Source organism: Dendronephthya gigantea, unplaced genomic scaffold (genome assembly GCF_004324835.1).
Source record: "Dendronephthya gigantea isolate DGI-Jeju-01 unplaced genomic scaffold, DenGig_1.0 000009F, whole genome shotgun sequence".
Classification (NCBI taxonomy): Eukaryota; Metazoa; Cnidaria; class Anthozoa; order Malacalcyonacea; family Nephtheidae; genus Dendronephthya; species Dendronephthya gigantea.
In genome coordinates this window covers 3,344,892-3,368,244 of record NW_021163019.1, presented here as the reverse complement: position 1 = coordinate 3,368,244, position 23,353 = coordinate 3,344,892, and the positions used below count along the sequence as shown (strand labels likewise).

The window sequence follows — 23,353 nt, the reverse complement described above, 5'->3', positions numbered from 1 at the left end:
ATATTAATCATACGTTTTAAATTACATATATTCATTTAAGAATGTCATTATCAAAACAGTCAGAAAGACTATTTATGGCAAAATCTTGATTGGTGATAAAAACATTGACGCCAGCCCCTTCATACATGATTACAAAGATACGAACCTCGGAACCAGACCGAAAAAAAAGCTCAAACTGATAAACGATCTTCAATTTTAATAATAATCTTTCATTTATTATACAACTTAGAATAAGCTTTATAATTTTATGAAAACAATTTTAAAAGCGTTTGCATTTACATTCTGATAAAATTTGCAGATAATACTCAAGAAGGGAACATAATGCGTCGTCGTATTTGCCGCCATAATTGGCCAGACTCGTCATTTTTTTTCCTTAGTGACAGTGAACCGTCAAAATTAATCTAGGTGTCACGAAGGAACTAAAATCCTCTTGTGTGAACTAAGAAATAGCCACACGCGAAGTAAAATTACAGTAAAGGTCAGGCCTGAGTAAAGGTGTATTGCTAAAAATGAAAGGAAAGCGATCGAATGTCACTAACACGTCATCACATGAGACATTCATTGGATATCTTATAATTACCGCGCAAATCCTTTCTCACTTGAGTCCAGGACTACTCGGTTCCACAGGCACTTCCACGACGACGTCATCGGTTTGTCTCAAATTGTCAGAATCTATCACGTGGTCATTCAGAAGGCCGTAATGACGTCGTCTTAGGTTCGTAGCCTGATCGTTCTCTGTCGTCTCTCCGACACGATACGACGATTGTAAAACGGGTGGTAGGTATGCTTCCTAGAAAGTCGAGGTAATTGTTTGATACCAGTGTTTGATACGGAGAATTTTACGGAACAAATTACGTCATTGAAAAGCCCCCAGTGACAGGTTATCTGTGAAAGACCACAATGGCAATACTGATACTAGTCCTACAGTTAGAGTCAGGTCACCAATACATCTCATGTTTGATGTGTTTATCTTCTACTAACTTGTCACAGTGTTGGGATACATTATACAGGAGATCTATGTACAATCGTGTTTGAAATTTCTGTAGAATGAAATGCCGGAAAGCAATAAAATACATAGAAGGTCATCAGTCTTACCGCTGTCTGATAATCTGTAGGCATTTCCTCTTGTCCTTCGAAAGACGGGGAACGCTGCATGAAAAACACAATTCTGGGATATAAGTTATGGGCATAATATAACGAGTTTTTAGCGAAGTTGTTGTTCAGCGACTATCACGAAGCTGACATCTTACCCGATAAATAGAATAGCGAGAGAACCATCCACAACAGACTTTACCAATAAACAATATTAACGTAAGAAGAAAAACTACGAGAGCGAATATGGTTTGAGGATCCTCTATACCTGAAGAAACAGAAAGCAGAATAGAAGTATTGAGCATCGTGACACTACCTCCATTTTAGTAACCTTTGTAATAAAATCTGGGCAAATGCTTACCATATCCGTAAAATTTTACTTGCCAAATATCAAACGTGTTTTCATCAGAATGAAATTCATCATCCTGGATTTCATAATCCCCCGACATTTTTGCGTCTTGTATAAGTGGTTAATGTTGTTGTAAAACTTTCAAAAGTCCGTACAGTTTAGAATAGAAACAATCCTATATACGTGGCTGTCTGTTCATGACGTCATTTATCATAGGTACAAAAATATGAGGAATCACAATGGGTCTGTTGCATCTACAAGCAAGTGGTCTCTTACGTATTGGCTACAAAGCGTTGAACCTGCATCGTGGCACATGATTGAATCTTCAATGATTGAATCTTCAATGACCGAACAATAGAGCAATTACAACATTACTTTTTCAAACGCATGTTACTATGGTAATTGTTTAAAAAACTGTTCGCATACATGCAGTGTTTAATAATTGTATGAAAAACGTCAATTTTGCCCACGTGTTAGCGCTAAAAGCATCTTGGACATGCATCATAATCGGACGGTCATAATGTTATACTTTACCTAGTCTGATGACAGAGTAGAAGAAAATACAGAATAACAGCAGAAATGTTGAACAGAGAAGAAAGTAGATGGCCGTATTGTGAACAGAGCGATCCATGTATTTGTATGGCGGAGGACGATAGTTGAAATACAAGTTGTAGCGATCAACAAAGTGTTTCAGAAGCAGATACAGCAGTCCTAGAAAAAAAAATGGAGCAGGTTAATTCTCATGCAATAAGAGTCGTTTTAGACTTCCAAAGGATGCTCCATCCCCAACATTTACCATGGACAGCGGATGACAAACTAACTACGAGGGAAAGTGACAGGCGACGCTATCTAGTATAGATAAAGTTATCATAACAATTACCAAAAGGTACAACAAGAGGGCACGCGATACTGTAGATAATAATAATAGAATAGATAGCAATCATCCACGCATATCTAATCCCAAATGGAAACTCAACCACAGCTTCCTATAGCAAAAAAAAGACGAAGCAAGTTAATTATGATTTGTCTGATAAATTCCAGGAATTAAACTTTCGTTCACTCTATGTTCATACAGAAGACTTAAATACAAACATACCTTTTTCACCAGCAATCTTTCTCCTTCATTCTTGGTATAGCACATCCTAACACCGTAAGAAAACAGTTCTGGAAGACGAACCAATTCCAGTGCAGTACCCAGAAGAGCGGACGTGATCACATAATTGACGAAAAAAGCGCCGCTGTTTGGTAGAAAAACACAACTGGAAAAACAAGGAGAGAATTTTATTACCAGAACAACAATTTCCGACCATATCATTTGACAACTTCTGGGCTTATTATTCTACTTGCGAGAACGTATTAGAAAGGAAAATATTACAAATTACTAACCTCATCCTGTCACTAATTGATTGGAAATCTCCTCTAATTGTTATTTCGAACAACGCGTCGAGACTAAGAAAGAGGAAATAGACGATCAATACGCTAATATACAACTTTAGAACTTCGAGGAACGTGTACTAAAATACACGGCCAGAGATCTTGTGTATTTTGCATACCTCGTCAGAGCTAATGAAGGAAGAATAACAATCATACATAGAAGAAAAACGTAGACTTTGAACATCACAGATTTCTCCTGCTGAGTTCTAGAATTGATGAAAATATTGACTTGTAATAGAAGATTCATGATGACAGAAAAAAATTGCTAACAGGAAGGAAACACTCATAACTCAAGAAGTAGTTATCACTTCTAAAGAGGCTGCTTCGTAGGTTTTTTAATCTGTCAGCTTAAAACACGCGTTATCACCTTGTCCACTGATACTCGTAGTAACTGGACCACGACACAACGGAAGGCAAAATCGCAGTGAATAACCACAAGACGAAGGTTGGAAGAAATTGGCTTAAAAATGCATTGCTTGGAGATTCCACTTTACTCTCTAGAAAATAACAAGACGATGTCAAGAAGAGTGTACATTGTGAATAATTAATACCGCATATTCCTGTAGTGAAAACTATTTTTACCTACCAACAGATGACTGGAGATGGTTCCATCCAGCCAGCAAAATCGCAGGCGTGGTAAAGAACAACACAAAAATAAACAGACATGTATTAATCAGCGCTGCTCGCATCCACCAGTACTTGGGATCAGCCGATAAATTCTCCCAAATAATGTTGCCAGGTGATGCAGCTCTTTCGACAGTCCACTGATTTGACTTCACCGCGGTTGACACCGAGGAAGCTTTGTAATTTCCCAATAGACCGTAGTCCTGAATACACCTGAAACAATGATTTTAACATGGCGAGAATATCAAAATAACGCACATCAAATAAAGTGATATATCAAGATTGGGAGATCTCAATAACGTCGTAACGATTTTCTATGACGGTATTTGCGCTCGAATAAACAGGTTACTGGCCATGCAAATCGTTACATAACTAAACATGAGTGACAGCTATGAGCAGAGCTGGTATGATACTGCTTTTATTGTATAAATTTACCTGAAAACTAAACTTGGTTTTGTGAATGAAACAAACACGATCTTGAGTGTTTTATATCTCAAAACTGCATCTTTTTCCCGCACAAAATCATTTGTATATCTCTGTTCTTCTTTAGTGAAATATTCCAATCCATCATATTTCTCTTTGTAACAAGGACAGCATGGACAAATCTTGCTCGTACTAACAAATGTATCTTCTCTCTTTCCGCGTTTCATGAGGTATATGGCATGAGTATTACGACCAAGGCTTGAAGCGGTTACCTTACGACTGATGATGGTTAATTTGCTGATATTGTATGCAAACTGAACATTGCTAACACTGTCCTCCCCATAAACTTCCCTGGAACAGAGAACAACTTTTGAAATTAGGATGAAAGGAATTGAAGAGAGATCATCTTTACTTACTCAAAATGTTGTTTGATCTGGTCTTTCGAGGCATTCTTCGCCACATTGCTGACAACAATGGTAAGCTTTGACACAGGGTCACTATCTGTTTCAAATCCTTGTGAAAATTTCCACACCATCACAACCAAGATGGCCAGGTAAAGGAATGCAAATAATGTATGAAGCCAAATGATTTGGGAGTCAGGTGAAAGATTTGATAGAGTTGTTGTACCATAATGGTCCTCCTCCGGAACTAAAATGAGGAGGCAAGTTAAACAACTTTGTCTACTAGCAGGGCCGCCGAGAGGGAGGGGCACGGGGGGCATTTTACGTCATTTTCCGGCGAACTCGGCCATGGTCGAATTAGTCGTTTTCCGGCGAACTCGACCATGGTCGAATTAGCCATTTTCCGGCGAACTCGACCATGGTCGAATTAGCCATTTTCCGGCGAACCCGACCATGGTCGAATTAGTCGTTTTCCGGCGAACTCGACCATGGTCGAATTAGTCGTTTTCCGGCGAACTCGACCATGGTCGAATTAGCCATTTTCCGGCGAACTCGACCATGGTCGAATTAGTCGTTTTCCGGCGAACTCGACCATGGTCGTAGTCGTTTTTCAGCGAACTCGACCATGGTCGAATTAGTCGTTTTCCGGCGAACTCGACCATGGTCGAATTAGCCATTTTCCGGCGAACTCGACCATGGTCGAATTAGTCGTTTTCCGGCGAACTCGACCATGGTCGAATTAGTCGTTTTTCAGCGAACTCGACCATGGTCGAATTAGTCGTTTTCCGGCGAACTCGACCATGGTCGAGTTAGTCGTTTTCTGGCGAACTCGACCATGGTCGAATTAGCCATTTTCTGGCGAACTCGACGATGGTCGAATTAGCCATTTTCCTGCAAACTCGACCACTATTGATATTGTTTGTAAAAAAATTTGTACATCGCTTTGAAGTACTTTATGCCTCGCAGATAAAAATTTTGCCCCAGGCCCCACAATTTCTCTCGGCGGCCCTGTCTACTGGATAGATATGACTCAAGTATTTTCTGGTAAAGAATTCACCATTATTTCCAGAATGATTGACAGGCAGAATAACGACAATTGAGAGAATGCAAATGATGACTGTGTAGTAGATGAGACATTTCTGAAAACTAAGATAATGAATTGCATCATGTCCTGCACGAGTGCGGATGTCATCATCAGAGAGTTTGAAAACAACACCGATCCAGTTGAAAAAACCCTAAAATGAATTGAAAAAATTAAGAAACACAATCTTAAGAGATGTTATCAGCTATTTTCTCAATAATATTGGTAGATTAACACACAAAAATTGTGATTTTTTTAAATACTTTTAGACTGACCTTGTCAGAAACATCCTGCATTTGAGATCCCAAACTTTCTTCATCATTGATGGAACTATCATTTCCTCCCTCAGATGTCTTTCCAAAAAATATTTTCGTCCATCTACGAGAACAGAATACGAAGGAAGGGTATTAATCTAAATCTAAAAGCAAGCATTTTCAAACTTCAAATGTTGCACAAGTTTCAGATTAATACTATTTATATACTCTACCCGTTGTTATTATTCTGTACTAGAGCAAGTCTTCCATAATCCCACGCCCATTTTCGGATCACACAGAAGACTGTCACAATAATCTAGGGGGAAGAATCAGAAAATGATGCAAAAACGATTTACTGGTTGGAAAAATAGAGGGGGGAGGGTGTCAATTTGGATTTAATATGTTCTTACTGATGTTTGAAATCAGCATGCATGTTCATTTATTAATTATTACATTCCTGGGTTTTCATGAATCAATGCAAATTCAGACTACTGACATTGACATAAATATTGCCAAGATTGATCAACACACTCTCAAAGCTAAGATGCAAGTGGATATTTCTTTTACCCTTCTCGCTTCTCCTTCACTCCGGCAAAATTACGCCAGGCGTTTTGTTTTGAGCAATCAACCCCCAACGAATTGTTTATATTTTAAAAATATCGCCGCACAGCAACTTGTAGAAGTTATTCAATTGTACATCCATGCATATATTACCAAAAATCAACTAATTATGAGATTAACATTCAAATTCAAGAAAAGCAATTAAGTTTTGTGCATCATGCAGCGTCTGTCAAAAAAAGCAGCTGTCTAGTTCATTCATTAAATTCATATAACAAAGTCTTTTAATAAAAAAATCGCACCCAAATCTTAGCTAAAATAAAGCATACTTATTCCTTATCTTCTCAAAAAAGCAAGCAAAATGGATTTCTTACCAGCCAAACTGCAAGATTGATGCCCAAGTTTTCAGGAATCCCTCCATCGGAGCTTTCTACATCGTATGTGTTTCCGGTCACATTATAAATTTCTGAACAAGAAAAACTGCTGTTTCTGCTCATATTTCCCTTAGGAGAGGAGTGAAATTTGTAAATCTCGTGTTAGTTTGCTTACAATTCCTCCATTTGTGCATTTTTATAAGAAATATTTACAAACGAAAGCAACTCTCAGCATGATGTTGTTTTTTTTTCAAAATAACAACACCAGTGAATAACACTAGTACCCAGTTTCCCGGAAAACACGAAAGAAACCACAGCTCACCCAATGCCCAAGAACAATTGTGGAGTTGAGATCTTTTACATCAGTGTTCTGGGAATCCAAACCAGAAGCCAAACACTCGCGTTTTTAACAGTTCATGTACAAATAGTTGGAATAGAGATAGAATGGCATGCAAGGCCTATCAGCTGAGCTAATGACGACCTTGTGAGGCTGTTAGCTCGGCGAATAGCTCTCGTGTGCAGCAGGCTTAAGTCTCTTTTACACAATTTTCTTTAGCTAATTTTATTTGATTTGAAATATTGGCAGTCAATGCCTTGTCCAAATGTATCTTTTATGACCAATTATTCCAAACCTTCTGTTCACACAGGCAAAGTATATCTATTACTGTCAAAGGGAATTTGTAACCCAGGCTTTACTGGGAAGGCAGTTCTCAAAACTATTCAATAATTAAGTCCTTCTGCAGCAAGGTCAACTTGAGGTGTGCAGGAGCAAATTTTCCTCTGATAAAACACTGGAATAAGGATCCATCAAGTACATGGTGAATTTAATCTGCCTTATTTTTGCTACCTGCCATGTCACGACTAGGACTTTCTTCAAGCAAATACGCTTCATTATCATCTTTGAAGTTTTCTAGTAGATGAAATAGAAGTGATCCACAGAGAGAGATGATGGAAATCCCACAAATAAAACCAGTAATGAAGATCACAATAGATACATTCTTCTTGTAACGAAACATATGCTGAAATGAGAACATAATATGGCATTGAGTAATATCAAAACTGTTTCCAGTATAACCATGGATCAGTTTGCCAGCATTTTCTAATAACCTCACATCAAATGTGATATAAAAACCACCTAAATTTGACTTGTTAAGTGCTAACTCTCCTGACAAAGGCAACAATGGTTTCTCTTATGGTACAAAGAACTGTTTTTTCTCTATTTCTAGTAGTTGTTATACCACATTTAATGTGAAATTAGTAGCAAAACACACCTTCAGCTCTTCAAATGTCTCATCTACATAGTACTCCCTAAAAGAGAAAACATGATAATTACTAAAATAAACAGTATTGGCTACACAAGTCAGGCAGCAATGTGCCACTCTATGATTGAATTAAAAACTGGTAATACCATTGGTAATTGCATTGGTACTCACAAAGACGTATAAGGATCTCTGACAGGGGACCAAGAAGCCAACTGGTATCCACCTTCAAGAAACTTGATGATTTCATCCACAGACACATTGTTAACATATGAGAATTGTTTACCATGATGAAAACTATATTTAAAATATAGACAAGAGATTTCGCTTGAGTATAACTGAAACAAAGAAGTATATGTGTAGGATTGTAATTTTACTCATGTTTTCACCAGCAAAAAAGTTCAAGGAAAATTCTAGTCTGCTTAAATAGTACTTACAGATATATTACTGGCGTTTCTTCAATACCAAATCTTTTGAATGTCACTGTTATAAAAAAACATGAATATCAAGATAAAATCTTGCATAGAAAGATAAAGCATTAATACCTTAGATGCTCTGAAAATCTTACTTTTGGTTGAGCGACCATCTGTCACTTTGGCAACATTTAGTTTATGCTTCACCCTAAATATTGAGTTGAAATATAAAATAAAATGTACAATAAGCCCTCAATTCAATATTCTTTCACGCTAACCTTTCATAAACAATTTTCATTTCATTTTCAGCTTCAACACACTTATCACAATTATCTTTTTTCGTACTAAAAAAAGAATAAATGAATTCATAATGTTATCAAAATATTTTCCATGTTTTCATCACCTTATATAATGATGGAAATATTTGTATTATATGCTTACAATAAAACCAGCCAGTCTCCAGTAGTTGCACCAGTTGAAGCTTGTGTCAAATGTTCAAAGTCATTATCCTTGAGATCCTTCAAGTCCATTCCTTTCTCTTCAACGTTTTCCTTTTCTTCTTCTTTCTCTTTCATCTGTTCCTCAGTCCCATCTTCTTCTTTGTTATCTTCACCTTTTTCACCTTCTTTGCCAGCCTCTTTTTCACCTTCATCTTTTTTACCACCCTCTTCCTCACCATCATCTTTCTTACCATCCTCTTTCCCATTATCCTTTTTTTCACCATCATCTTTCTTACCATCCTCTTTCCCATTATCCTCTTTTTCACTATCATCTTTCTTACCATTCTCTTTCTCATCACCTTTCATTTCCTTGGTCTTACCAAGATCTTGCTGCTCGATTTCCACAATCTTCTCATGAATAGAAACGTTAGAACTGTCCAATTGTGCACTAGTTTTACCATCTTCCTCTTTTCTAAGACCTAAGCCAGGTTTTATGACCTCATCATTTTCCTCTTTTGTCACCGACAAGGGCTCGTTTGTTCCAGATATTTTAATTTCTTGAGCGTTTTCATTGTCTGTTGGCTGATTATCTTCGCAGACTGATTGTAAAAAGCATGAATACAGCATTAAAACACAAGCTAGTCTTTGCAAAGTTTTGCAACCCACCATTTTGAAAGTTTCGTTCAAGCCCGGTTTTAAGGCGGAGGTGAATGACACACGGGCGTGGCAGGTCATTTGATTTGAAACAATCAGAAAAAGAAGATTTTTGATTTTTCTAACAAAATGCCTTTTATAATAATGTGCGGTTATCCAGCATCGGGAAAAACAACCAGATGTAATGAATTAAAACAATATTTCACTCAGAAACATGGCAAAGGGGTCGAAGTTATTAGCGATGATATGTTAGAATTAAACAAGAACACAGTATATTCCTGTGAGTAAAACTGTAGGAGAAAGATTGCGTCTGATTAACACCAAGACAGGCTTGCAATTCAAGCAGCCGCCAGCAATGTGAGAGAATAAAATTTCACCTTTACAGTGTTAGATACCTCTCATGACCTCAATCTATTAATGTATCTCAAACCAGATCACCTTCAGTGGATATAATTTCATTGCCCAAACCATCTCAACTTTCTCTTCCCTTCTCATATCTACCATCTTGCATCTTCCCACACCAATCATATAATCTTCCATCCCAAAGATGCCAGATGGTCATGCATATTCCATAGTTGTCTACACTAGCCATACCCTTCACAAAAAACATGAAAGGGCTGTGGAAATTTCTCATTTTATTTAGCATCAGCAAATGAAAAGTCTGCAAGGGCATCTTTAAAATCTGCAGTTGAAAGGTAGAGAAATGTGATAAAAAGATTATCATTCATACAGGCAATTTTTTTTTAAACTCTGAGAGTCACCTAGTATACGCACATCACCCAAATACAATCAAGATATTTTACTTTAAGATGTAATAACATAATAATTTCTTGTTTTTCTTGTTTTAAAAAGATTGATGTCAAGAGATAGTATTGTTATACTTGATTCACTAAATTATATCAAAGGTAAAACATAAATAATTGTAATTGATGTAAACTCCCTTCCTTGACCTAATTTTTGGATAATTTCATGACTAGGTTATAGATATGAATTGTATTGTTCTGCGAAGGCACACAAAACTCCTCACTGTGTGGTAAGAATATATCATGTAAATTGCTTAGAAATGTAGCCAGAGTAACAAACAGCTGTTTTTTATCAATTTAATCTATTATTATCACTTTGTTTTTTATTAAGGTTTACTGTGAAAGCTCAAAGGATAACTGCATGAAATTGAATAAGGAACGAGAGGATCCCTTCAATGACAAATTGTATGCTATTTTTGTCTAGAGTTCGTAGCTCATTATGGCCTAGCTAAACCAAGCTAAACATGTGACTATATATTTCATAGAATGGATGAACTTATAATGCGCTTTGAACCCCCTGATTCCAAGAATCGCTGGGATTCACCTTTGTTCACTATCCAGGCAAGAGTCCGTTATTATGACAGATGATATTGAAGCATATCTAACTCACCTGTTATGATTTCAGGTCGATGACACATTGCCATTTGAGAGTATTTACGATGCTGTCATAAACAGAGTTCCACCTCCTCCAAACCAATCAACACAATGTGTAGGTAACACATGATTGCAATAAAATAGAAGACCAATGCTGACAATTGTATTATTTATTCCCCAGCAACCGTTATCAGCAACAAGTTTTCTCAATGATCTAGACAGGAAAACACAAGATGTCATCTCAGTAAGGAAGGATGAGTTGCTGTCTGCTGTTACAGAAAACAGTCTGATATTTTCTCTTAAATTGTTTAAATTTTAGGCAATCTTAACAGCACAGCGAACAAGTCTTCCTGGAGAAATGATTGCAATTCCTGGCTCTACTAATAAGGTTGGTGTTCAAACATTTAGTCCAAGCTGCTATAATGAACTTCGAACTTTCTGGCATGATATTGATTATACAACCTTTGCTAAGTTGAGCCATGCACACACTGCTAACTTTTGTCTCTGTCTATAAAGGTTCACTTTCAACGTCAAGTTACAATGGCTGAACTACGTCGTTTACGAAAACAGTTCATTACCTACTCCAAAATGCATCCGTTAGAAGACACAACAAAGCTCCCAAATATGTTTGTTGATTACCTTAATAGCACTGTTACATAAACTATCCACAACAGTGGAGACCTTGACAAGTGATCTGCAATTCTATACAAAAGGATACACATACCACCTTGCAGGACCTCAGAGGAATGTCCTGCAATCCAAACCGTGCTGGCATGCATTACTACAAACTACAACTGTGCTGCAACCAGGCAAAATACTTTGTTAAAATCTGTTAAAATTTTTAGATTTTAATCATATAAAACTGTATGTTTATTAACAATGTTTGTTTGCAAATTTATAAATTATGTTAGGCTTTACATTTATTTATTCAAATAAATATTCATTGTCCGTTAATAATCACGGCTAATTTTTAGTTTATTATTTACAAATTGATTCATTATCAGCTATAAGAGCTGGTTAAGGGTCAGCTCTATAGGCATACATCTTTCCTGTGTTTAAATACGCTGCAGCTGACCACAAAAATAGCCTCATATTTCATATCAATTAGCTACGATTCTTCGACTAGGAATTACGGTAATTTTACACACCTCACGGACTCAATTGTTCATTACCGAGTCCCATCCATTTGTTAGGTATCATTAAAAAATAGCTTTGCATAGCCTCACAAAACCTTTCACGATACACGTCAGGTGATACCACAGTAGGCATCTTACCTTGACCTCCCAGAATACCTGTGGATTTGACATACATCTCCAATTTTTTATCCCATGTGAATGTGCGAATAAAATCTGCAAAAGATAGAAATCTTGGCAATCAAACTTCAGGTAAACTAACACAAAATAAACGAGTATATTAAATGAAGAGGTTCCGGTCTGGGGTAGTACTGGACACTGCGGACGTATAAACCATCGTCACAATTGTGCACAGCCTTGACCGTAAAAAAAGACGAATGATGGTAGTTTATGACGTAAGGTAAAAGCAGCTTTGATAGTCGCCTAAAACGGTTAGCGATAATGGTTTCTGGTGTTTCTCATTTATAACGATATGAAGGTGTTTCAAATTATTGTCCTACCAATGATTCCGACAATAAGCTTTGAAGATCCTCGTTCAATTCCCAAAAGTAGCGAGTAATCCATGACCATATGCTTCGCGAGGAATTTTGTATCGTCCATGATAGCCCGTGATAGAACGGCTTTTGAATGTGGTCGAATAAACAACGGAGATTCTGCGATCACTGTCGGGAAAAAAATGTAAGAAAAGAAATCTTTGAAATGTGTTTACTGAGGAGGATTTTACACGCAGCAGCTCTTGAAATCACAAAAAAATTTCATCAAACTATGTCAGTAATAAAAATATTACAATCACATCTAAATACATGATTTACCATTCCTGGATACAAAAGTCACAAAAAGGATTCACACTATTTTCTACGGTCATATATGAATAAAGAATTTAGACCTTCCTTGGATCAATACGTCAGAAACCGATGCCGAAAGCTTGCACCATTACTTTAGGTCCGCCTAGTTTCACATGCAGTAAATCTGCGCAACTTACTTTCCAAAAGATTTTCGTCCAACAAAACTTTCTCAACTTCATTATCGGGAAGCGTGTTAACATAGCGACTTCGTACAGAACCTTTCAAATCAAATATCTAGAAAAAACGCGTCAAATTATGGTTTAAGTAAATGGAAGGATATTTCAGTAGAATCACAATCTGACTGTACCTGATCAACTTTACAATTGTACAGTAAGTTATCCATTACCAGAAAATCTTTTCTAACCGGCGTGTTCGTGAGCTTACTGTTGTAACCAATTCTGTAAACACCAAGAATCTTTGCAAGCAACGTTGGTGTCTGTGGTAAAATGTGATAGTCATATATCGTTGGTGACTGTGGTAAAATGTGATAAAAATCATAATCATAGGTTTGATATAAATTACCTTATCTTCCAAGGCTTTCTCAATATATTGAAAATAATGCGGAGCAATATTTAGAAACGATTGCGACTCTGGTCGAGACATTTCCTTGATTACAAATCTATCGTCTGCGAATAGAGAATAAAACAATAATTATTATGCTGTCAAATGCAAAGAATTCCTCTGGAGTCAGCCTCTGAAGATTGACAGAGTGCTGTTGTGTCAGATTACATCCTTCATGAGTATATCATACAGCAAGCAAGGTACCAATGAGAGTAGACCTTCTCATCTCACACAACAAAACATTGCGCTAAGCCGTCGCAATTATGCATGTTTATGAGATCACCTGGTACTTTATTCAGTTGTCTCACCTGTTGTCTTACAAAACGATGAGCCTGATTTACCACCAGTTGCTTCCCAGGTTAAACAGTTTTGAAGTGAGCGGATGAACCTACGTTCAAGAATCGCACAAAACTCAGAAATCTCATCGGAAAACCAAATGATGATGATGTCATGCATTAAAGTTCAAAACGTACTTTTCTTCGCCATCTGGAAACACCGCTTTTCGGATTCTTCGAAATTGCTCGCCAAAATATACGATACAAAAGAATTTTGCAGAAGAATCTGCGAATGCTGAAAGAAAAGATAAAAGTGGGTTAGACGGTGGTGGAGGAATGGTATGCCTGCATGGGGATGGTATTCCAGTATGGGGAATGGTATGGCAGCGACAACTTACAATGCTTAATGTGGTACTCAACATCATCCTGGGCCGATAGACCTGAACTAACTAAGAACTCCTTTCCATCTGTGATAGAGTCTTCTATCTTTGCATTTTCTTGAGGTGTCACTCCATTTTGCATCACAAGATTGGGCTCTTTGATTTCAACTTTATCTTTTTCTATGCCATCTTCGCCAGTTTTTACTCCAGCATCTCCTAAATTCGACGGGTTTTTAACCGTTTTATCCTCGGTAACAGCATCATCTTCATCCAATTCACTCCACTGGAAGTAATCTTCCACAAAATCCTCTGCAAGTATACGTACAGTACAGTACAGTACAGTACAGTATGAATGAAACATAGTTGACGGCGTAATGAAGTTAGATGCCTAGATCGTGAGAGGGGCGAAGTGTGTTGAAGATATGGTGGAGAAGTGGGGTAAGGTGCAGTGAAGTTACAGTTAAGATTTGATCGGTGGGAAAAGGGGGTAAATATGGCTCTGGAGCTGGGGTGGGATAGGGGCGCAGTGAGAATACAGTGAGGTGGGATAAGAATCATAAGATGCAGTCATGTGCACTACACAACGGTAAAGTATTGAAAACCATCGTGAGCCAGAAAGAAGTGTATTCCTACCATTATGTGTATTTAATAAACTTGAACTGCTGAATGTTTCTGCTTCAGAACGAGTTCTTGTTCGTGATCTCATACCGTCACTGCAAAAAATTAATTCAAAGTTTGAAAAAAGAATGTAAAAAAAAAGTTGAGATTGTCCTTACCTGGGTACTGATAGGCAATCACCATCAACACAAGTAAAAGATTCGGAGTATTCTTCCATCAACTCTTGAATTTTGTAAAGTTTCTCCTGGTATTCCGGACTACTGTTGGTGTGAGAAAGAATTTATTTCATAAATTTGTCGAAGGCGAACAGAAGTGGAACACAGGACCATGTCATGAGATAGCAATCAAGGATTTGCGAGATAACAACGTACCTTAATGTATAAGCAATGATCGAGGTTGGTTCTTTCTCATTTACCACAATAGGAATCTCATCACTCGCTGGTAACAAATGGTGCTCGTGCATAGGACTAGGAACGAAGAACAATCTCCATCAGATGAAAGCTTGCACAAAATTCAAAGCTATTTAAACACAGTCTTTTACTTACAAAGGTGATGGGATTGAACGAAATGAGACTCCAGGCAAAAACTGCGAAAAAATCCTTTTCACCTTTGGACCTGGTCGGTCTAAATGAAAAAGGCACTTGGAATATTACATAGGAATGTTTGTGTTTAAAATTAATAGTAACTATGATAGTTACCTTCAACATACTGCACGTCTTTAAGTGTAGAACTCACTGAAATTGTAGGAAAATTGAATAATGAACTAACTACTGAAGAATTTGAACTGAGAAATGAAATAAGGCAAGACAATGTCATTTCTCTATCAAATATTACTTCGTTTACATACCTTCTTCTGTAAGAGTTGCCCAGAGCTTTGAGTGTTTTCGTAATTCTGTCAAATCACAAAATAGCACATGAGAGGTGAAAAAATGGAGTAAAAAGTCTAGCTGAATGAATTTTGCATCAAATTTAGGTTGTTCTGTGAAGAATTGAAGCAAACTAACTTTGATTTGTACTGTGGTTAAATCCTCGCTGGCAACTTCTAGATAATTCTTCTTCATCGGCAATGCTCTGATCAATGCTCTGGTCAATGTCTGAGGGTCCTGGAGAGGATTCGCGTTTTCGCTGATTGTTTTGATGACTTCCTCCCGAAAGTTGATAGTTGGGGTTAGAATGGTTGTTTTCGGTACTTGACGGGATATTTTCGACCGCAAATGGATTGATTTGAGACGCGGTACTACCAGACAACAAGTTGTCCACATCGCTCACTTGTGATGTTTCAATCCCATTCTAGAGAAACGAATTGTTGTCTGAGCAATGTTGGTTTTGAAATGCATCTGGAAGATCCATCTACGATTGACTTACCACTGAGTTGGATGACGGATAGAAACCAGAATTCTTTGTTTTCATACTTTGAGATTTCTTCTTTTCATTCTCCAATTGAAACAGTTCAAACAATCTACGAAAAGCCATATAAATATTCCTGAAGAAGTAATTCTTAGATGTACACGCTGATAATCTGACTTCAACCTTTCCTTGAGACTGTTCAGGATCAGTAATGAGTTTGTGGTTAGCCTTACTTTGAATTCCATTTCTCTCCATATTCACACATCATTCTCTTGAGCAATGTAATTCCATCTAATATTTCATATTCAACAGCTGCAACCTCATGAGGTTCCAACAATCTGTTGTTTTTAGATTCCCCCGGGCTTGATGGTGGGGACAGTAACAACATTGCTTTGCTATCCAACACTTTCACTTTCTCATCTAGTCGTCCTCTGTCATACTAAAGCAAAGATTAACATCGCGAAACCGTTGACAGAAATCACTCGTGCATCCGCGCCGACTGATGGAAATTATTAATTCGAATTGAATTGATTCGAATTGAATTGATTCGAATTGAATTGATTCGAATTGAATTGATTCGAATTGAATTGATTCGAATTGAATTGATTCAAGTTAAATAGATTCGAATTGAAAAAATGAATTACAATAATAATACATCATACCGCAATATCCGTGACACAGCTTGTAATGTACGCCTCAGTCTTCAGCAAAGCGATACGTTCATTTATCACGTTAACCAATTGATGAACCCTGCCAAAAAAATGCGATTCTGTCGTCTTAGGGTGCACAAAAATCAGACAGGATTTGGAAAGAAACAAGAAAGATGTTAACTCACCTGGCACACATGGCTTGAATATGTTTTATCCAAAATTGAGGCTGCCTCTCCTCTTCAACAATCTTTATCGTTGTTGGCGGAAGATGAACTTTGTAAATGTTTAAGGAGACGTACCTAGGTTCGTAAACAGGAGAGTTTTCTTGAATGAGAGGTGAATACGGACACTAAACACCGTGCGAACGTGAGATATTGGTTAGACTTACTTGAGCGAGGCGACGATATTGTTGTAAGCAAAATATTGATAATGATCTTGATGTAGTGAATGATCACAAGGATGTAACGTGGAACGTCGTCTGTAACTTGACGCATAGATTCGCAACTCAATATACTTTGCAAACGACAGACGCCAAGCCTCTGAAGATACCGGCACAACGGGAGTAACCTTCATCAAGACGAGGCAAACGGCGTGAGAACACACACAAAAGTACGAAACACTTGTAGCCTATCATATTTATTTATGCGGCAATACCTGTTTGCATTGCTTACACCAGCTCCATGTTAAAAGTGTCCGCGAGTATCCAGGAATTGGCGATTTGAGATTTTTCATGTTGATATGGATAGCTCCATCTCCATGAGCAAAATATCTCACGTGTTTAACCATTGGTATATCACAGTTTGGACTTGGACAGACATAGGAAGACCTTGGTATTATGAAACGAGATTATTCAACGTGATGGAAAGGAACGCTGTCTGTAAATCCAACTAATCCCAGAACTGATTTTACGTATGCAAGATATCCTACCTGAAGCAGTATCGTTCAAGGAAGCAGCCCAAAGTTAGATCATTTCTTCCGTAAAACTCCATAAAAACTGTCCTGAAATGTTTACAAAAGGAAGTGAATATCGCTACATACATAACGAAAACCTGCATGGTACATTTTACTCAATGAGTTAGCGTTCACTGTCTGTTAAAACAACCAATTTCTAAAGAAACGAGACTTGAAACTTGCATAACGGGAGAAAATCGTCAGGCTTGCTAGGCTACTGTTTACGTGTGTGTGTGTGTGTGTGTGTGTTTTACCATGGAGAAATGCATGATCTTGGAAAATTTCCAGATTCACGGGAGTAACTGCTGAACACAACTGCAATCATCTGGTGAAGAAATGGATCAAAGCAATCTCTCTAGAAAAAATCAAATATATTTATTATATTATTGCTTGAGAAAAAAGCAGTAGAGAGTACATGAAATAACTCGCACATTAAATGACTATTAGAAATATGTTAAGTTCAAAGCTTCTTACCAAAAATTGTACTTTTCCTGAATATTGTTCACTCTCTGTCCTTATAACGCGGTATGTTCTTAACAATTGATCATCACATATCCCTTTGCGTACAGATTCACCCTCTTTACAACTACTATCCAATACATCTATCCCTTTGAGTTCCCAATTATCAGGTCTCTTCGCAGTGATCCTCCCACCTTCAGCTCGGTAGTTAGCAAGCAACTCTTGTGTTTTTACGTCTTTGGCGCCTTCTCCTAACACAGCAAACACAAATGGATGACGTTCTTTGAGATAACCACAAGCGGATTCACTCTCACGAACATTGTCGACCTCATCTACGGAAAGACTTCGCGTGGACGAAGTTTCTCCGGCGAATAACGGCGACCAAAAAGCTTCATCGGTTAAAAATACGTTCAATTCGCACTTTTTTCCATCTTCGGTTAATGAAAATGGCAGCGGATACCTCACTAATGGGGAAGAACTTAGTATTACACTGTCTAAAATATTTTGAAACGATTCACTGTTCACAGGATTCGTAACTGACGTGAAATATCTGTTTTCAGAAGCACCCGTATCGTTTTTCTCGCCATCACCCAACTTGTTTTCGGTTGAATGATCTGTAGCTAAAGATGGCTGAGCTTCTTCGCAACCGGTTTCACTGTTCTCATTTCTGATAATTTCATTAAATGTAGGCTCCATTGTTTCTTGCAATGTGGTATAATCTTCACTTTCACTAACCTCAGCAGTCTCTTCGTGTGACAATGTCTCTCCCTCAACACTAAACATAACTTTGCCTTGGTGCGAATTTTCATCATCCGCTGTCTTGTCGTCTTGAGTATCCTCAGAAAAAGGCGTCCCAAACTCGTCCATAATAAAAGCTTTTTCAAGAGTTGAGTTGTAGGAAACAAAAATCATGAACCCTAAAACGTCTGCGACCTTTTTCAACTCCATTCGTCTGGCTCCACGAAGAACAATCGTGGCGCCGAGACTTGGGCTACAGCCCTCAAAAAATGCTAAGGTTTTCCTTTCACCATTCTAAAAAAAATGAGATTTCCTGGTTATTACTGATAGAGGCGTATTTTGCTTGTTCTTGCAACATTGCTTGATAAAGAAATGATCATTCTTGCCGTGGAAAAGCATAAGTACTGTACCTCGAACACAAATTTCTCGATCTTGAACTTCTTACAAGTTCCTAACCTGGGTCGACTGCCTTGATCTAGCGATAGTAGGACATCTCCGTTCACACAACGAGATATTCGTGACATCAATTTCTAAAATCAGACATTAGATACAATATTAACCCAAAACCCAGCATTTCCCGAAAAATACAGCTACATCAAGCCAGCATACCGGGTTTATGTTCAGAATAACAGATATTCCTCTTTGTAACAACATATCCTGGGCTAAACGCGAGACAGTCTTCTCTACTAAGACCAGATCTGGTTTTAAAGCGACTATACGACCAACCATGTTCTTAAGAAATTCTTCTTCTTGCAGGACCAAGGAGTCCAAGAAAGCCATCTTGTTTTCAACTCGCTAAAGAAAAAAAACCCACTCCTGTTGGAAAACTAGAAACAAGTATATATGTCTCATCTTTCACTCCAGTCAAGATAAGAGGCATTTTCATATGATGTACTGTTGAATATCTTCAGTCATTTTTACGCGACAAACTAGATGTAAGCAATGATAAACTGCCAGTTATTTGAGCAAAAACAAACACTGACCTGAAAATCAACTGGACATGCGAGCATGAGAATGTTAGGTTCTGTGATAGAGGAAGCCATTTTCTTGTGAACAATGTTTTTGGTACACACCACCCCGTTCACAATACGACAATCACTGCGTGACCCCCAGGGAACTTTTTTAATTTTCACATAATGACGTATATCCATATTGTCATCTTTAACCACACCGGGAACGACCTAGGGACATTCAGGGTACACATATCATGACTCCCACAGGGTATAGACGGTACATACAAGGACATTCAGGGTACATATATCATGACTCCCTCGGGAAATGGACGGGACAACTCACAACTCACCGTTTCACATATTTTAATAGCGAGAGGTTCAATGATATCTTTCCACGATTGACTCAACCCAACTCTGTCCAACAATTGAACCAATAAACTTGAGATGTGTTTAGTGTGAATGGCGCTATACGTCGAAGAAACGTCAGTTATTAGAGAAAGAGGGGCTTATTTCTAGCTTAAAGAGGCGCTCATTTCTAGCTTAAAGAGGCGCTTATTTTCAGCTTCAGGGAGAAGGGAGACCAACATCCAAGTTCACGCGCTAGGTCAAAATACGTCTTAAGATGAAAAAACTCGTTCTTATGGTAAAAAAGGCACCAAAAATGGGCCTGAGATGTAAACAGGGAATACTTCATACTTTAGTTCATTTAAAACCATGGCTTCTTCGCTCTTCTCAGATGACGACAGTCGAAGATCCTCCGCTGTAACTTTATCCTCCTTTTTATTACTTTGTTCTGTGACGTCATCCTCGGTTCCAGTTTCTTCACTAGCTTGCTCAGGCACCAGACCACTGGGAAGGTAACAATCTTCAATATTTACAAAAACATCCAATCTGGGAGATTGCGTCTTCAGACACTCGGAGGTTTTATCTTTATCCTACGACAAAGAAAAAACTATGTTTAGTACACAGAGCCCTTCTTGTTCGTGGAAAAAGATTTGAAGGCCTTGATCTTTACAGTCTTTGGTTTTACCCAAGATGTGACCCACTAATTTCTAGAAACCGACGTTGATTCTTTTGTCCAATATTTTTTAAATAAAGAAAAAATTACTGATGAACTCTCTTTGCCTGACGCCTTCACCATAACGTCTTCACATGACAGAGATCTCATTCTGCGCGGCGAAGTCAATAAATCTTGATTCACAATTGTTGCTTTATAAAAATAAAAAAGTATTAGCACACGTTACACACTTCACTGTGTTCTCATCATAAAACATGCCAAAATTTCAAATCTCTAACTGTCGTTACTTCAAACTCACTCGCTGAATTGCATCTTGTAAATCCTTCTCTACTACTTTGAACAGCACCCTAAACAAAAATTGGAGAATAAACATAAAAAATACTTATGAATCAAGATTAGAATGACTGCTCAACTAACATGATCAAAGCTCGTAGACAGCCATGAATTTGGCTCTCTTTTTCCATGAGATGATGACGATGGTGTACGCACTAAGTCCACATTGTAAACCTCTCCACTGGCTCTCTGGAATAATATAAAACATAACAATTGATAAAGACAACAAAAAAGAGGGAACTGTTTATAAATTATTTTAAAATTTTGCAGATTTTCAAAAGGTACCACTTAGCAGACATTTCTGGATGAATTGCTAAAGGCAGAGGTGGAAAAAATACATTCAAACTTACTGGTCCTGGAATATAAACCACAAAATCATCCTTGAAATCTTCTTGTTCACCATCTAATGGTTCAATCCAGCCAAGATCTAGAAGTCCTCTACATATGTGAAGAGCCACAGCTCTATAGAATAAATATGTCTTAGTACATATACATATGAGTATGAATTAGTACATGTGAGTACACATAAGTACATATGAGTACCTATTTGGAGCTTTTCTATTCATCATCAACCAATTTATGAGATCTCGACCAACAAAGCAAGTGGAATAAGAACGAAGTCTAATCTTGTGAGATAAAAACTCCAGACCAGTTTTTGGAGTTGTGATCTGTTTCCACAAATTCTTGTAAGAATCCTAAACAAACCAATCTCACAATAAATCTTAAAGATAAATCTTTTTATAAATATGACCCCCTCTCCCAATTAAGCAATCTAGCTATGGCTCTGAAAGTGTTCCTGAAAGCGATTCATTTCATCGACAAAATTGTTCTAATGCCAGAGAGCTGGAGAACAGTTTGAAACTGGTCTATCCAGTGTCCAATTTCTAGCAGTGATTTATTTCTAACAAAATCATGAGGTATATATGATTACCAAACCTGTTTTAATAGGTCTGCTTCCTCAGCACTAACACCCAGAACATCAAAAGTTCTATTGAGATCAGAATCATCTAACAAGGGGTTCCAACCATGAATATTTCCTGTGCTAGGGTTGTTGCTGTCTCCATGTGCAATTAGTCTAAGGTCTTCTTTAAGTTGGTTAAAATTTTTCTCAATATCAGAGCCTGAGGTATATGTTAGCACAATCTTCTTGCAGTAAATACACACACGAAAAACACCTAGAGAGAGAGAAAAATAGTGTCTCACATATAGAATAGTCTTTAGTAATGATACAATTACGGTGGTACAACTGGTAATGCAACACAAAAATTTCTAACTGTATTACCAGTATAGCCTATTTGGTGTCCTGAAACAACCTCATTGCAACATCGACTGCAAAATATTTGACCACACAAGCGGCAATGATGGCGACGTCTGAAGGTATGGAACTTGACACCACATTCATAACAAACCTTGCATTGCTCATCTGGCATCCAATATTTTTTCAGGTTATTTGTACCTTGCAATTGCTGGGAAATTATGAAGTAATTAGAATTGCAATTAGTTGCTCTGATAAAACTCAGCTCTGCCGCTGATGTTTGACTATGTGACCATACAGCAAGCAGCTGTCATCTAGTTTTTACGAAACCCCAACCCTAATCCTAACCTACTGTATGAAAAAGTGCTGATTATTTATAGTATTTTGTTAAATATTTACAGTGACAATATATCTGGCTGCTTTTGAGATAATCTGCTAAAGATCACTTTCGATTTTTCAACTCCAATTGACTGAATGATAGCAGACAATCCACTTGAACATGTTGATTGACCAAAGATCAACATACTGCCATATTACACTGTCAAGTGTCAACTAGATATATTAAAAATCACTAATGATTGAGGCAGAACAACATATGTATTGTGTACCTGTGGATTCGCCTTTTCTAACAATACCAACTGACTCAGCCGTCTTAACACTGAACTTGGTGTTCTTGTTCTGGAATTACGCGTTTCTACAATTTCTCGTTTGTCCAAATCATGGGATTTATTGCCCCTTGAGAAAAGCTCTTGAAGAACTGAGCCATGTTTATTACTTGTCTCTTCGCCTCTAACATTGCTGTTAAAATGCTGTGTGTCACTTTGCGTTGAATTTTCTAGGCTGTTTTGACTACTGTCACCTTCTGTGTCATTCTTTGCCGTCACAAATCGTTTTGATTTAAAACCTTCAATTAACTTACGCAGACCGGATTTCTCGCCTTCTGGTGAAAGAGGTTTAAATGAGATAAATGTGTATCCCTCTTCTTCGTTTTGTTCTCCCATTTAAAAAAAATCATTGAGAAAAATTGAAGAAAATACTAGAAACCATCTTTATCTTTACTCAATATTTTTAAAGACGAAAGCGC

At 37.6% G+C, this 23,353-nt stretch overlaps 4 protein-coding genes across 6 annotated transcripts; 1 reads left to right on the top strand and 3 right to left on the bottom strand.

The window, feature by feature from the left end:
• Positions 1–194: 194 nt before the first annotated feature.
• On the bottom strand, positions 195–6,849 carry LOC114517863 (CSC1-like protein 2). Its single transcript, XM_028537697.1, has 17 exons — positions 6,591–6,849; positions 5,892–5,974; positions 5,680–5,782; positions 5,381–5,558; positions 4,339–4,570; positions 3,935–4,273; positions 3,462–3,712; positions 3,243–3,372; positions 2,995–3,081; positions 2,828–2,890; positions 2,538–2,700; positions 2,322–2,427; positions 1,976–2,152; positions 1,251–1,360; positions 1,096–1,149; positions 581–790; positions 195–503 (listed from the first exon to the last, which is right to left on the bottom strand). The coding sequence occupies exons 1-16, from the start codon at positions 6,711–6,713 to the stop codon at positions 596–598; spliced, it is 2,394 nt and encodes a 797-aa protein (XP_028393498.1). The 5' UTR covers positions 6,714–6,849; the 3' UTR covers positions 195–503; positions 581–595.
• Positions 6,850–7,082: 233 nt separating this feature from the next.
• LOC114517865 (cylicin-1-like) lies at positions 7,083–9,437 on the bottom strand. Its single transcript, XM_028537698.1, has 7 exons — positions 8,704–9,437; positions 8,541–8,606; positions 8,418–8,470; positions 8,287–8,332; positions 8,024–8,146; positions 7,862–7,898; positions 7,083–7,609 (listed from the first exon to the last, which is right to left on the bottom strand). The coding sequence occupies exons 1-7, from the start codon at positions 9,435–9,437 to the stop codon at positions 7,415–7,417; spliced, it is 1,254 nt and encodes a 417-aa protein (XP_028393499.1). The 3' UTR covers positions 7,083–7,414.
• LOC114517866 (protein KTI12 homolog) lies at positions 9,413–11,663 on the top strand. Its single transcript, XM_028537699.1, has 10 exons — positions 9,413–9,636; positions 10,000–10,051; positions 10,209–10,261; positions 10,334–10,389; positions 10,491–10,564; positions 10,645–10,720; positions 10,785–10,868; positions 10,935–10,997; positions 11,073–11,141; positions 11,270–11,663. Exons 1-10 carry the CDS (start codon positions 9,486–9,488, stop codon positions 11,411–11,413), a joined length of 822 nt encoding a protein of 273 aa, XP_028393500.1. The 5' UTR covers positions 9,413–9,485; the 3' UTR covers positions 11,414–11,663.
• On the bottom strand, positions 11,614–23,333 carry LOC114517862 (1-phosphatidylinositol 3-phosphate 5-kinase-like). 3 transcript variants are annotated; one of them, XM_028537694.1, is made up of 37 exons: positions 22,878–23,333; positions 22,297–22,480; positions 21,951–22,189; positions 21,558–21,709; positions 21,365–21,476; positions 21,099–21,203; positions 20,980–21,028; positions 20,772–20,872; positions 20,360–20,598; positions 20,014–20,128; positions 19,694–19,891; positions 19,320–19,505; positions 19,121–19,240; positions 17,988–19,004; positions 17,768–17,868; positions 17,490–17,561; positions 17,217–17,388; positions 16,951–17,129; positions 16,748–16,861; positions 16,575–16,662; positions 16,146–16,351; positions 15,931–16,024; positions 15,570–15,855; positions 15,413–15,457; positions 15,264–15,299; positions 15,111–15,189; positions 14,937–15,032; positions 14,724–14,825; positions 14,581–14,660; positions 13,966–14,256; positions 13,766–13,862; positions 13,601–13,680; positions 13,254–13,357; positions 13,039–13,167; positions 12,869–12,965; positions 12,387–12,548; positions 11,614–12,102 (listed from the first exon to the last, which is right to left on the bottom strand). In XM_028537694.1, exons 1-37 carry the CDS (start codon positions 23,268–23,270, stop codon positions 11,903–11,905), a joined length of 6,120 nt encoding a protein of 2,039 aa, XP_028393495.1. In that variant the 5' UTR covers positions 23,271–23,333; the 3' UTR covers positions 11,614–11,902. The 3 variants fall into 3 exon arrangements, with proteins under 3 accessions (XP_028393495.1, XP_028393496.1, XP_028393497.1); XM_028537695.1 differs by having other exon boundaries at positions 16,757–16,861; XM_028537696.1 differs by lacking the exon at positions 22,878–23,333 and having other exon boundaries at positions 22,424–22,467.
• Between the last annotated feature and the right edge of the window lie 20 nt (positions 23,334–23,353).

What these genes read in the sequence shown, in the direction of transcription:
- LOC114517863 (XM_028537697.1), bottom strand. Translation starts at nt 6,713, where the DNA reads ATGAGCAGAAACAGCAGTTTTTCTTGTTCAGAAATTTATAATGTGACC. An exon ending in CCATCTCCAGTCATCTGTTG is followed by an intron (nt 3,373 to 3,461) that starts GTAGGTAAAAAT and finishes GTTATTTTCTAG; the next exon opens with AGAGTAAAGTGGAATCTCCA. An exon ending in AAAGATTGCTGGTGAAAAAG is followed by an intron (nt 2,428 to 2,537) that starts GTATGTTTGTAT and finishes TTTTTGCTATAG; the next exon opens with GAAGCTGTGGTTGAGTTTCC.
- LOC114517865 (XM_028537698.1), bottom strand. Translation starts at nt 9,437, where the DNA reads ATGACCTGCCACGCCCGTGTGTCATTCACCTCCGCCTTAAAACCGGGC. An exon ending in GGAGACTGGCTGGTTTTATT is followed by an intron (nt 8,607 to 8,703) that starts GTAAGCATATAA and finishes TTCTTTTTTTAG; the next exon opens with TACGAAAAAAGATAATTGTG. An exon ending in AGAGATCCTTATACGTCTTT is followed by an intron (nt 7,899 to 8,023) that starts GTGAGTACCAAT and finishes TTTCTCTTTTAG; the next exon opens with GGAGTACTATGTAGATGAGA.
- LOC114517866 (XM_028537699.1), top strand. Translation starts at nt 9,486, where the DNA reads ATGCCTTTTATAATAATGTGCGGTTATCCAGCATCGGGAAAAACAACC. An exon ending in ACAAAACTCCTCACTGTGTG is followed by an intron (nt 10,390 to 10,490) that starts GTAAGAATATAT and finishes TTTTTTATTAAG; the next exon opens with GTTTACTGTGAAAGCTCAAA. An exon ending in AAACACAAGATGTCATCTCA is followed by an intron (nt 10,998 to 11,072) that starts GTAAGGAAGGAT and finishes TTTAAATTTTAG; the next exon opens with GCAATCTTAACAGCACAGCG.
- LOC114517862 (XM_028537694.1), bottom strand. Translation starts at nt 23,270, where the DNA reads ATGGGAGAACAAAACGAAGAAGAGGGATACACATTTATCTCATTTAAA. An exon ending in CGTTCAATCCCATCACCTTT is followed by an intron (nt 15,033 to 15,110) that starts GTAAGTAAAAGA and finishes CTTCGTTCCTAG; the next exon opens with TCCTATGCACGAGCACCATT. An exon ending in ACAATTGTAAAGTTGATCAG is followed by an intron (nt 12,966 to 13,038) that starts GTACAGTCAGAT and finishes CGTTTTTTCTAG; the next exon opens with ATATTTGATTTGAAAGGTTC.